At 39.0% G+C, this 13,098-nt stretch overlaps 1 protein-coding gene across 1 annotated transcript in view; it reads left to right on the plus strand.

Moving 5' to 3' along the window:
- Positions 1-271: 271 nt before the first annotated feature.
- ARHGAP15 (Rho GTPase activating protein 15) overlaps positions 272-13,098 on the plus strand; it is a gene marked incomplete at its 3' end in the record, with an annotated part of 220,493 nt that continues 207,666 nt past the window's right edge. Inside the window, exons 1-2 of the mRNA XM_010018517.1 lie at positions 272-325; positions 12,575-12,754. Of these exons, the coding sequence (XP_010016819.1) occupies positions 272-325; positions 12,575-12,754 (234 nt within the window). The remainder of the gene's footprint in view (positions 326-12,574; positions 12,755-13,098) is intronic.

A 13,098-nucleotide genomic window follows, 5' to 3' on the forward strand; every position in this document is an offset into this window, starting at 1 on the left:
TTGAGGAAGGAAATGACACAGGTATTTTATGAAGACAATTGAAGCTCTGGAGTTCTGTCTCCAAGAGAGTCTACTCCATGGCTGGCTTGCTGGGTGTCAGGATACTCTCAGTATTTCTGGTGTTTCCACTGCAGCTGAGTAAGCACCTGCTGCTGGGCTGGCCTGATGTCTGCCTGGGACAGTGGAGTTGGAGGAGCTGAGTGGTCCATGGTAGGGGAAAGGAACCAACACTTGGAAGTGTGTCCCACTGGTTGGGGGATCCCTAGCCTACATGGCGATTCTGGCCAGAGCCAAATTCCCACACATAGTGCAGGAGAGCCTTATGGTAATACCATGGACATCCACAGCAAACACCAACAGAACACTCCATGGGCTCGTTCAGACAAAATGCATTTCTAGTGAATGTCTTTGCCACAAATGAGTCAACATTTTCCACTAGAAAGGTGTTACATCAGATTTGCCAACGGGCCAAGCTGCTCTGATACATGCCACCTTTTGTGTTTTGGGCTGAGTAGTGCTGAGGCCTGATCTAGAAAGATTAATATTTCTATTATCAGAAATACATTGCATGCTTGGTTACTTTATTAGCAAAAAAAGCAAATTATAGTAAGCAGTAGTCATGAGTATTCAAATTCTTATGATGATTTTTGGACTAAGTGGTGGCATTAATCCATCCATTCTTCTTGGAGGGGCAAAGGAAGGAAAAACAGCCCAAGTTAAAACATGTCACTACTTCCTTGTGCAAAGGCAAGGAGTGCCCCTAGCCTTAGCGGAGACTTAGAGAAAGTCAACCCTTTCTTTAATTTGCTTTGGACAGTGTACCGCTGGCTCTGAATTGAGTAGTATGCAGCCATACAGGCCTGAGACATTCAGAATTGCTACACAGAGATTTTAATGGGAAAAATTTTCTATTTTTAATTTTCATCTAAATTTTGGATCTTTTTATAAAAGCTTTCCTAGAATGTGAGTAAGTGACGGAATATATTAAAATGTGGAGCAAAAATAGTGTGAAATGAGAGAATGAAAAATGTTAAATGCAGAGATTTCTTATCAGACTTGTATCATGCACCAAGATATAGATGTTTCGGGAATAATGTTGATGTGCTGTAGTGAGTTTTTAACTCAGGTATGTAGGACTGCAAAGGCTCACTTGAGCAGAGTGCACTTTCCTCCAGCAAGGGATCTGAGGAGTCTATCAGCTCTGCATGTTACCACACTATCTAATAAACTCACAGCCAACAGAAAATGCAATGCTTGTTAAGTATTTTTGCTCTTAGTCATGCTGAGGGCAGATGACTCTTCTTACCATGACTGTTGGTTTTCACATGCAGATCTGGTACTGCTGTATTCCTGCCGTCATTGTTACTGGCTGCTCCTACCAAGTGCAGCAAATCTGTGGTAGGACTCATGGCACAGGTGGGCTCTGCTCTCCTGGCCCATAGAAAGTATGCATATAAGGTTTCTGGAGTCATGTTGAACCACCTTAATGAAATAAATATTTCATTGATCCTTTACAAAACAACATACATTTGCAGTAAAAATTTTAGATATAATTAACAGAGCCTATGCTCAAACTTCTTGCATAATGAAAAAATACATATTTTTGACACCACAATACCCTTGGTATTTCACCTTTGCAGAAAGCAGACATCTTAGCTACAAAATGTGATATCAGATACTATCACATAAACCATATCACATAAAGCCTTTGTCTTCTCCCCACTTTGTGGTGTGGTGCTGAGGAGCAGCACAGTGGGGCAGGCACTCCTGCCGCCTTGTGTTCTGCTCTGGGCCATTGCACAGGTGGCTAGTGAAGAAAGCAAACCAGGGGCTTGCTTGATGCAAGCCTCAAAGAATTTCCCATTCTAGTTCCTGCTGTACCTTAAAAGTTTTCTCCTAAATTTGTAGGTGCTGGCTCTGCTGTGTTTCACAGCAGTGCCTCTTATAAGAGCAGAACCCGGAGCTCTGCAAAGGAAAGTGGAGATGGAGTGTGGGAACACATTAAAAGTGTCTGGAGCTTTTTTTTCCCCCCTCAGATGGGAAGTGGGAGCAGTGAGAAGAAGTAAGGCAGCAGCTGTAGGATCACAGCACAAAAACTGCTGCAGATATCTATGGAGGAAGGTTGAGAGAGGATAGGAGAGACTGTTTCATGTGCACAGCAAAGGGAATTTGAACATTATCCTGGGGAACAAGCGGGAGGGGGTATTATTGTCTGAATGAGGGACAAGCCTCTTGTAGATGCTCTTGAGGCAGGAAGAAATAGTTTTATTATGTTTTAGAGAAAATAGTTTTATTATAACTTTATTTTTTAATTTGTTTTTAAAATCTGAGAAGCTTTAAAGCCTTTCCTATTCAATAATCTCAGCATCTCATCTTTACAGACAGGTAGGATGATGGGTATATGGAACTGCAAAATGGATTAAGACAAGGCAAATATGCATTTTAACTACTAAGATAAAGGACTCTAAGATACTTGAAGAGGTTAAAACAACAGCCACTCTTTCACTAAACACAGTTCAGTAGGGCATTTTTTCGAGTGAAGGAGATGCTGCTGCTGCAGGGACTAAGGGCCAGGAAGCAATCTAAGACATGATTTACAACTGCCCCAAGTGTTCAGTAGTGCACAACTGATTTAGAGCGATAAAAATTGGGTATAGTCTTACTCAGTGATGAAAATGATGTGCTTCCTCCCCCATGGATCAGCCAGCGGAACATGTGCCTGAATGTGGTGAAGGTCACAAATATGCTGTAACATCCTGCCCGAGTTAGCTTTGTGATAGCTTGTTTATATAGCTGCTGTCAAATTGAAACCAAAATTTCTGTCGGCAAAGCTCTGAAATTGAGAACTTATAGGAAGTTTCTTTCTTTGCCTATTTGCAGCAATCTTTCAGGCGTTTAAAAAATATTTTTCTAATACATCAGTTTGTCATGTGGTACTAATTCTTCTACTTCTCCAGAGAGTTTGGGCTGTTCCAAAATTAACATCACCACATGTCTAGTTCAGGTAAGCATGGAAAGTTTGGATGAATATCTGAATCTCTGTGAGGAGAAGTTCTGCAAAATTGAGCTGGAAGTATTTCAAGCAGTCTTACTTTGAAATTTCTGTCACTTCTGCTTCTGCTTGTGTCTGTAAATACTGCAAGAATAACCTTTCCCATAGTATCTCATCACTTCAGATCTGGCAACATTAAAAGTAACAACACTTTTCTGAACATTTAGTCTATAGGAACAGATTTCTTTCAAGTACCGGAGAAAATTTGTGATTCTTATGTGATCTTCCTAGAGAAAACATTGGATTTTTTTTTATTCAGAATTAGACAGCTTTAAACTAAAAAGTTACCATTTGACAAGCATCATATGCAGGTGCAAAATGAGTTTAGAGCTGGCTAGTCTTACTTGTGGTGGTTGAAAAGCCATGACTCTACTCTGTACTCATCTGCAGTATGTAAATGTATAGCAAAAAGGAAGGAGGTAGAAGGAAATTACCTTTTCCTCATGTGTCAGGTAAGGTCAGGTCAGGAGTAACCAAGCATTTCCCTCTAGGACTTCTCAGGTCTTATCTGGTGTTGGATCAATTAAATTGTTATGAACTTTTATGATGCTGTAAACTACTTGCTGCCATTGGTCTAATATCTAAACCATACTCCTACCCAGTGTTGTAGGATGCATTAGAAGTGTTATGTATAAGATGATAGTCATGGTTTGTTTTTTTAATACTGTGCATATATGACTAAGATTCATCATTTGAAGGATTGTAGTCTAGCTTCCACAGCATAGAAAATGGAGGCAGGTGTCGCAGATCAGATGCACTCCAGAAAGAAATGAAATGCATTGCCAGCAGTAAGACCTAGAAGTAGCAATTTTTCCCAGGCATGTTCTTCTACATATTCAACTGAATTTCTACTATGGACGACTGTTCCCAGAGCATATGCAGGCCAAACTGTACACAAAGGATACTTTTAGCTTCAAGTTCCACTTGAATGTGAGATATTAAATCGACATAGGAGTGGTGAACAGTATGGGATAGTGTTATACTATCCTATATGATATATTGAAACAGACAAACTTTTGAAACAGGTGTTACCACATGTGATATAATTAAGAAACTATGTGATGAAAGAAGAGACATAACCATATGCAGTCACCTGCTGAGTTGAAGACACTAGGCTCTTTTACCCTACTGCATCTTTTTGTTGTTTCCAGTAATATCCTAGTGATATTTCCTAGCAAGCTTTTCTTGTGTAAGGAAGTCCTGTAGACAGCAGGTCATAGAGGATTACAAAATTAGAGTTGGATCTGTAGTCATTAAATATGGATGTGAAGAGTTTGTTGTATCTGTGCAACTTCAGAATGGTAACTGTCTCCCATTCTCTTTTTCTAATTCTTTGGCCATTTGAAAACATTTTAAGATACAGCACATCTCTGCCCTATAGGATACAAGACACTTAACCAGATTCCTGTTTTTCTTTGTCATTTGATCTTGCTATTTTTAAAGGTTCGTGTATAGCAGGAAACAGACCCTGATGCGTTCAGCTATGATCTTCTACAAAATTTCAGAATGACACAAAGGACAACTTCAGGTCCCTGCCTAAAACCTCATTGATAGCCATTGCCAGTATAGCACAGCTATTTAAATTTCCTGTCTTCATGTCTCTATTCATCCAATCCATGAGACAAATCAAGCAACAATTTGTAAAGATTAATAGTATTTCCACTGGAACTGTATATTTGGTTAAGCATTTTGCTGACATCTGCTAGAAAGTGGGACTCAATATCAGTCTTCTATTATTTTATCCTTTTAATATTTTTGTTGTGTAAAATACAAAAAAAAAAAAAAAGACAAAAACCTTCTGTCAATCTTCATATCAGTAAGCCACTCATATTTTTAGTGCTGTGACCAATGGGCAGGAAATCACTGAAGCATCAATCTATGGCAGTCACTAAGTTATTGTGAAGCATAGACTTCACACTCCTGCAAAGCTGTGACATACTGTAAGTAGAGATTCGGATATTCCTAATATGTGTGGTAACTATCAGAAATAAGAAATTAAGTACTGTGTTTTAACAATTTAATTCTCAAGAACTCAGTTATGAAAACAACCTTAAAGTATATTCTTAGACCCAAAATAAAACAACGTAGTTACTGTTGTACCGTGGTGCAAGTCTGTGTCCTTCCTTCTTGCAGCTCATTGCAAAGTGTATTTCCATACCTGGCTCTGTAATACTTTAGCTTTCCTCCTTGGGTGTGCTTGATGTTATTTCTGGTTTTCTGTAATTCCATCAACTACAGTGGGTTCACTGTGAACCTGAGATCAGGGTCAGGCCTTTAAGACCTGTCTGGAAGCACATGCCCTGTATTGCAGAAACTAGGAAGAAATTATTGTAAATAATACTCCGTTGGAACACTCTGTTCCTGCTGGATATTAAGCTGGTACCTGAGATTTCAATCATAAGAATTATGTAGTTATTAACTGTTATTATAAAATATAACCCTCTCTTAATATGAGAGAGTAAACCAAAAAATTTGAAATGATCATCATATCAAGGATCAAGTAAAAAACTCAAGGATAAAAGATTCTTTAGCCTAAGAGTTGTTTTAACAATCATACTTGAAAATGCTTTAATTTTTGTTGATAGGTTACTGAGAAACATGCTATGGTGTGGGCCAAGCTGTGTCAAGAAATTGGCATTTAATTTCATCCTTCATAGAACTGGATTATATACCTCAGGGTATAAATAAAATTGTGAATAATGGCCTGAGCAATGTATTCCATACATAGCAGCAGGGAAATGCTAGGCAGTGTGATATTACTACAAACAAAACAAAAAAGATATTTTACTCTTTGACCACAGGAGAGGCAAGGGTAACTGTACATGTAGATTAGAGTTGCCTGAAGAACTCTATGGGCCATTTCTGCTTTTATTTGCAGAAAGGCATCAAATACTAGACTAGAAAAGAGTACATACCAGCCTTTAGACACATAAGGTAAGATGACACCCATGACCATTGCTCAATGTGTTTTCTGTTCTGAGAGGCACCACTGAAAGTCTAATATGGTTGCAACAGGTAAAAAAAAATAAAAGGGGGTGTGATGATTAATGCTGATGAGCTTAGCTTTTGTAGGACTTAAGATGTATCAACTAACTCACTGATGTTTACTGATGAGATTGCAATTTTAGTTGATAAGGAAAGCTGTGCATTGTGTTTAGGACATTTAACATTTTACAGCGGAATGAACTCGGCATGAAATTTTGTTTTATTGTCTACCTGATATAAAAGGATACAACCAGAAGACCCAGGCAGTAGTGTTGTTCCTGATCTTCTACTTTGACTAGAGATGTGACTGATGGTTGGAATTAGTGCTACTTCCTAAGTACAAATTATTTCAGGCCGAACGATATCTTTCTGCAAAGAAAAAGGCATAGCAATGTTACATCTGCTTTGGATTTCCATTACAATGGAATTTTTTGGTTTTATAAGATAAACTAGCTTTGGGACACTTCTGGGCACCAACCCAGAACACGGTATCCCCTCAGCAGCCTTTGCTGTTTGCATCCGAGCCCTGGGAGCATATGCGTGACACATTAGCTGTGAGAGCAGCGTGGTGGGGATGGTTGAGGAAAAAAAAAAAAACCCCACACAGCAGAGTGCAGATAAGAATAATTGAAAAAAGCTATGTGGCAGTTTACTTGTTACCCTCCCTCTTTACCTACAGCTTTTTCATCTGTCCCCATTTATTTCCAGCAGTTTTGTGTTACTGCTCCTGAGCTGTACTTCGGCAGAGATTGTTAACAGTGTAGCAACGGCTAACAGCAAAACCCAGCATCAGAAATATTTACGTAGGTGTGTTGATTTTAAACACTTCTTTCACAGACACAGAAATACATTTTCTCATTTACAAGAACGCTTTGACACCACATGTGTGGCATTAGCTTGGTTTTGTGTTTTTTCTTTTTTGGGATTCTTTTTTTTGGGGGAAGGGGATTCTTTTTTTTTTTTTTCCATTTGTTAACTCTTAATTCCTTTTGAATTTTTATGTTTTCTCAGGCTCACAGGTCCAGTGTAATAGTGAACCTACTGCTGATTTTTATTCTTTTGTAATATAGTTTCATTAAATTTTAATGGATGCTCTTCATGTGTGATATGCTCTTCAGCAGAAGGGAATTAGTGAATATAACAAGATGCACTTTAATTTTGCAGTGTCTTCATATTACTATGTTGAGCACTTCCATGTTCATTATGCTTCTGACTTAATAGTGCTGCATATGTCACAAGGAGCAAAGTTGGAAGAAATTAAAAGCTTATTTTAGTTATACCATAGGAACATAGAATGTTTTTGCTTTGGAAGGGACATAAAGATCATCTAGTTCTAACCCTCCTGCCATAGGCAGGAACACCTTCCTGGTTGTTGAGCAACCTAGTTGGTCAAAACCCCTTCCAACCGGGCCATGAACTCTTCCAGGGATGAGGCAGACACAGCTCCTCTGGGCAATCAGTTCCTATGTCTCACCACCCTCATCGTAAAGAAATTCTTTTTAATATCTAATCTAAAACTTCCTTTTTTCAGTTTAAAGCCATTCCCCCTTGACCTATACATACAGGCCCTTGTAAAACACCCCTCTCCAGCTTTCTTGTTGATCCCTGGGAGAGTTCCCACTGGGAGGCTGCACTTCTCCAGCCTGAACAACCCCAGAGCTCTCAGCCTGTCTTCATGGAAGATGTGCTCCAGCCCTTTGGACATCTTTGTGGCCCTCCTCTGGACTTGCTCCAACTGGTCCACATTCCTCTTTTGTTGCGGGCCCCAGAGCTGAATAAATCATGGATAGATTTTTTTACCCTTTCTTAGATAAAAGTACTTGTTACAACTACTTGGTACAAGTTGCAGATGATTTAACAATTGCATTCTGTCTTTCACTGTATGAAGCTGTAGGAAATGTAGGTGTAGCTCAAACCAAAATTTAGAAATACTGATAACTCTTGTTTCTTGAAGAACTAACACTTTGCTTTGTAGAAAACCTATATGCTAACTTTACGTATACTGTACCAAAAGTTGTGAAATTAAGTTCTTGGGTAATACTGGTCAGTCCATGCACTGTGGAATGATCAACACGTGGACAAAGCAACATGTCAAAATAGATGGAAATCCTGATAACTGCAATATGAAACTTCCTTTAGGTCTGTGAGCTGCTGTAGGAGGGAACACTTATCTGGCTATCGTTGTGGGACAGAAGCTGTAATTAAGCCACCAAAGACATAGTGAGGTGAACAATTCACTTCTTTATTTTTTTCAAAAAAACTAAAAAGTATATTTTTCCTTTTTCTCAGGGAAAATATAAACAGCAAAAGGAAGGGTTTGTTTTGTTCTGTTTTGCTTTTTGTTAGGAAGTTAACAATGTTACTTTGTTTTCTTTATTGTGTCCTTTTTCTTTTTGAAGAGAAAAGGCAGAAAAGAATTTTTCCCCATCAAAAGATAATGAGAAATACTTGAAATATTTTCACTGTTATCAAACATTAAGTTTTTGTGAAAGCACTGTTTTTAAAAGAAATATTACAAATACTCTTGAAGATAGTTTTGCCAAGACTCAGCACTTTGTGAGAAAGATCGAGATCTGATCTCCGCAATTTTCTGTGTTACTCTTTTAACCTGGGCTTGATTCTCAGAAATGGGATGGCTTTACTGTGTGTACAGATTTGCATCCAAAAATTTTCAATTTTTCATCTCAGTAATATTCATTACTTCCACACTGTGTGTTTGAAAGTCAACTGTATGTTCAGAAATGAGGGTTTTAGGATCTTAACCACTGAACAGCCATACATGTCAAATGTCACTTGATTAGTTAGCAACCACCTCACACCTGTACTTGGCCTCTGAACACTGGCTTCAGTGCAACCTGATTCACCATCGGGATGCTGTGCTACTTGCTGGAGCAGGCTTATCCTTCTCTCTGAGCATCTCAAACACATGTACCAATTTATGGGCAAGGTGTTGACCACTGAGGTCGCAAATTTCATTTAAAGTATGAACTGCTTCTTCCTTCATTGGGGGCTTTTGAACTCCTTAGGTTATCTCCAAAAGTGACTGGCTGCATAGGACTGAATTGTTTTCCCATCCCAGACAGAAAGATGATTTTGTCCCTACAGCTCAGTAGTGTTTCTTGCCCCATAAGTAAGATGATCTATCCAGCCTCCAGAATTTAAAGTTTTTCTTTCTCATATCCAATGTGACCTTTTTACCAACTCTATGAATCAGTTTTCCTTTCCCATATCGTTCATCCTTCTTCATGTCCAGGGTTTTTCTTGTGCTTGTCCTGACTTTTCCCTACTCTTATCCAACCTGTCACTTCTGTTCCACAGTGCCCCAAAACAGGTACTTCCAAGAGGATTTTTCAGGGTGTTTCCCTCTTTCTCTCCTCTTACGTGAATGTCTTAAAGTTATGCTGCTTCTTTGCCCCAAAGAACCCTACAAACAACAGAGAGGGGAGGGAGGTAAATTCCGTCTTGGTTTAATGCCTTTCTTCAGCAAATCAACCTTAGGAGATTTCAAAACTAAAATTTATTTTCAGATGCTAACTGTTTGCCAAAAAGCATATTAACCAATTGTATAATGAACATAGAGTTCCTCAGAAGCAGTTGCACAGACTTGGCATCTCTGCTTTCCATAGTGAAATGAAGTCCCCCGCAAAACCAGCCGAAATTTGGTCCTAATGCTGTTAATAACAGTTTGGAAGCTTGAAATAATAAAAGCATCAGATAGGATCCTTTTTCTGTTAATATTTTATCTTTTTCCTGTCTTCCCCTCTTATTTTTTAAAAGTCTTAAAAAAAAGACTAAAAAAAAAAAAGAGGGCAGAGTGCAAGCGTTATGAAAATCTTCTTGCAAATGTAAATGCAATGCTGTTGCACTTGTGGAGCTCATATTCAGGGTGCCATCTACTGGCATGCAGGGCCGGTAACACTGTCAGGAGTCAATGGAGTTTGGGCAGCAAAGGATCTCTACCTAGAAATCCTAAAGGAGCAACTTCTGTAACATGTACTTTTCCTTCATGTCCTGCAATATTGTGCGGGATCTCACCATGTTCTATACTAAGACAAAAAAGATCTGATTATGAAAATTTTGAGATTTGGGTTTTTATCTTTTATGGTAGTTCCTGTAACTTGGGTACCTCAGTATCCTTGTTATACTCCGATGTGTGTGAATTAGTTCCAGGTTTGGGGAAAATGAACCAAGGTTCAACAAGATTAGAATAAACATTTTCAGAAGTCCTTTCAGACTTATCATTTACTGACTGTGTTCCTATTTGAGATCCAGGGCATGACTTTGTCATACTATTAAGCTTTTTTATAGCACTTCATGTGCCAACAACACCAGGCAGACACTAGCTAATTAAAACTCATAATGCTCCCAAGAAGAGATATGTCAGAGTCTTATAGGTGGGAGATTTCAGAAGAAAATCTGAGAGATGTGCTCCAGCCAAACATTGGATTGGTGACAGAGCCAGTGTCGCTCTTGTCTCTCAAGTCTGATCAGCTCTCCAGCCTGGAGCCTACTGAAAATCTGTTGAGAAGCAGTTTTGATTTGATACCAACATGAAATACAAAATGGGTTGATTCTCCAAGTTTAGAAGGAGGAAAAAAATCATTTCCTACTTAGAGCTGCTGCAGACCTTACTGCCAAAATGGCAAAGTGTCACCGTGATATGGGTTTGAGCAGCAACTGCTCTGGAGGGTGGTAAAAAGTGTCTTGGGGATGGAGAACACTCAGCGTTGTCTACCAAAGGTCCACTTAAAGAGTTTTCCCCGGTGTCATACACCAACTCACAGCAAAAACAGACATACATAATCCTGAGCAGCAGGACATATATAAAAATAGCTTTAGGCTATTTTTCTCCTCTTTTTTTCTGTGATTTAACTTCTGTAGGGAACCTTGAGTAACTAATTCAATGTAGGAAGCTGTCATGATCATAAGCTTTAACGCTGCTTATATTAAAATTAGTGTTTCTATCACAGCTCATAATATTGAGTGAGTAATGGTTAATTTTGAAGCACTTCTCATTTCTCTCTTCAAGGGTGCTGTGTTTCCTTGTATTTCCATTACTTTAGCTTATGAGTCCAAATCCCCCTGAAGATATTCAAAAGCATTCTGGACATGGCCCTGGGCAACTATCTCTAGGTGGTCCTGCTTGAGCAGGGGACTTGGACCAGATGACTTTCAGATGTCTTTTCCAACCTCAACCATTCTGTGACTACATGACCTCTCATTATCATTCTCTATATGTGAGGCAGTTTTCTGTAAGGAATTGATTTATCAAGGCTAGGAGAGGGTGAAGCAAGGAGGGTTGTGTCCTTCCACCAACATAATAGCTATGGTCTTGCCCAGAGACATGCAGTAGTGCTCCTCATCTCTTTCTCTCACACTGGTACAGTATCTTCCTCTCCTCTGATGCCTTCATAAAAATTGACATTCTTAAAATCAGGGAATTTCATCTTTTAGAGTCTTCAGAGGTTGGGGAGATATTGCTAGAAAAAGTCGTGATCTTCAAACCCATTTGGAAAATGCTGATTTTCAACAGTTTATATTATAACTGCGTTTAAATGGATTTCCATTGCTCTGGCTCCATAATTGGGAAACCAGCTTATATAGCATCTCTTCCTCACCCATTTTCTCCTACAGTTACACAGGAATATAAATAGCAAGTTTTCTCGTGACTCTTACCATATTACTTCTCCCACAACTTACATATAGTAGTGCCAGGGTGAACTGGGGAAGGGAAGGAGGAAAGTAGAGAAAGTGCTGTACACCACTGTCCTGATGTTTTGTACAAGAACTATGAAGCAACTCTTGCTGATGAAAAACGTTTTGGGAATTTAAATTGTCAACATGCAGTTTATTGAGTTGCACTAAGGCTGACACAGGAGGTTGAACAGCAGCACTGCTAGAGAAGGTGATCATTCTCTATGAGTTCCCTCTGTTCTTCCAAGGGCTTGAGAGCTGATGTGCTCAGCCAGTTCTTCATTTCCAAATTTTTTAAAATGAACAAGAGAGATAAAAATCCTATCCCTGTTGTTATTAGAATATAAAAAATAAGTGAAATTTTATTAGATCTGGGTTTGAATCTAGAACACTAACAGGGTTGCAGTATGGTCCTGCAATGCACTTGTAACATGCATGTATTGAACTGTGGAGGTAAGTTATGTTAATTGGCTTCACAGCATGTCGTTTTCCTTTGCAAGATTGAAAATGTGTAGCGTGAGCAGGGCCAAAGAGAAAATGTAGTGGCTGCCAGCTGGACGTGACAGAGGCTTGCAGGGAGATTACACCATAGACGAGAATGGCTTTTGAGATAAGGATAATCTTTTACATAAACTAACTCTTCCAACGCAGTTTGGATGGGTGAGTGATAAGGACAGTAATAAAACTACAGGCTGACACAGCTGATAGTTATCCTGGTGTTCAAAGAAGATCAAGATCTTGCCAGCAAGATAACTCAGCTTCTCCTGACTACAGTGACATATAACTGGCATTGATGCATTTTTGCATGGAGGATTCCTAATGCTCTTATTTTATGTTCTTCAGGTCAACCCAGTAACTGTGGAAAGGTCTGCAGCTTCTGGTATGGCCTCCGAAAAGCCTAATCCTTCCCACCACAGTACGGGGGCTGTTCAAATGAGGATCAAAAATGCCAACAGTCACCACGATAGAATGAGCCAAAGCAAATCTATGATTTTGTCTGAGAATGTGAAAGTCCCTGAGCCTGTAAGTAAAATACTCATAACAGTTTCCGTGTCTTCTGATAATTTAAAAACTATAGAATTACCTTATGTGTGGTTAAGATACTGGTTTTGTGATCATCCCTTGCAAGGAGGGATTTAATGGCACTAATACATTTTTAGGAGTATGGCGAGGCACTGGATTAACAATTTGCCTTCTATGAAAGAAAGAATTTGGCTTTGGTGGCCATGATCATAGCAACTACTCAGCATTTCAGCTCTCAAGTGTTACAGTACCTAAATATGGCTTCTGTAGAGCATAGTACTTACAGTATCAGATACATGTCATGATTTCTCAAAAGGCAAAATTTAAAAGCTGACAAAAGAAAT

The sequence above is a fragment of the Nestor notabilis genome, unplaced genomic scaffold, assembly GCF_000696875.1.
Source record: "Nestor notabilis isolate BGI_N333 unplaced genomic scaffold, ASM69687v1 scaffold147, whole genome shotgun sequence".
In the NCBI taxonomy this organism is placed as follows: Eukaryota; Metazoa; Chordata; class Aves; order Psittaciformes; family Psittacidae; genus Nestor; species Nestor notabilis.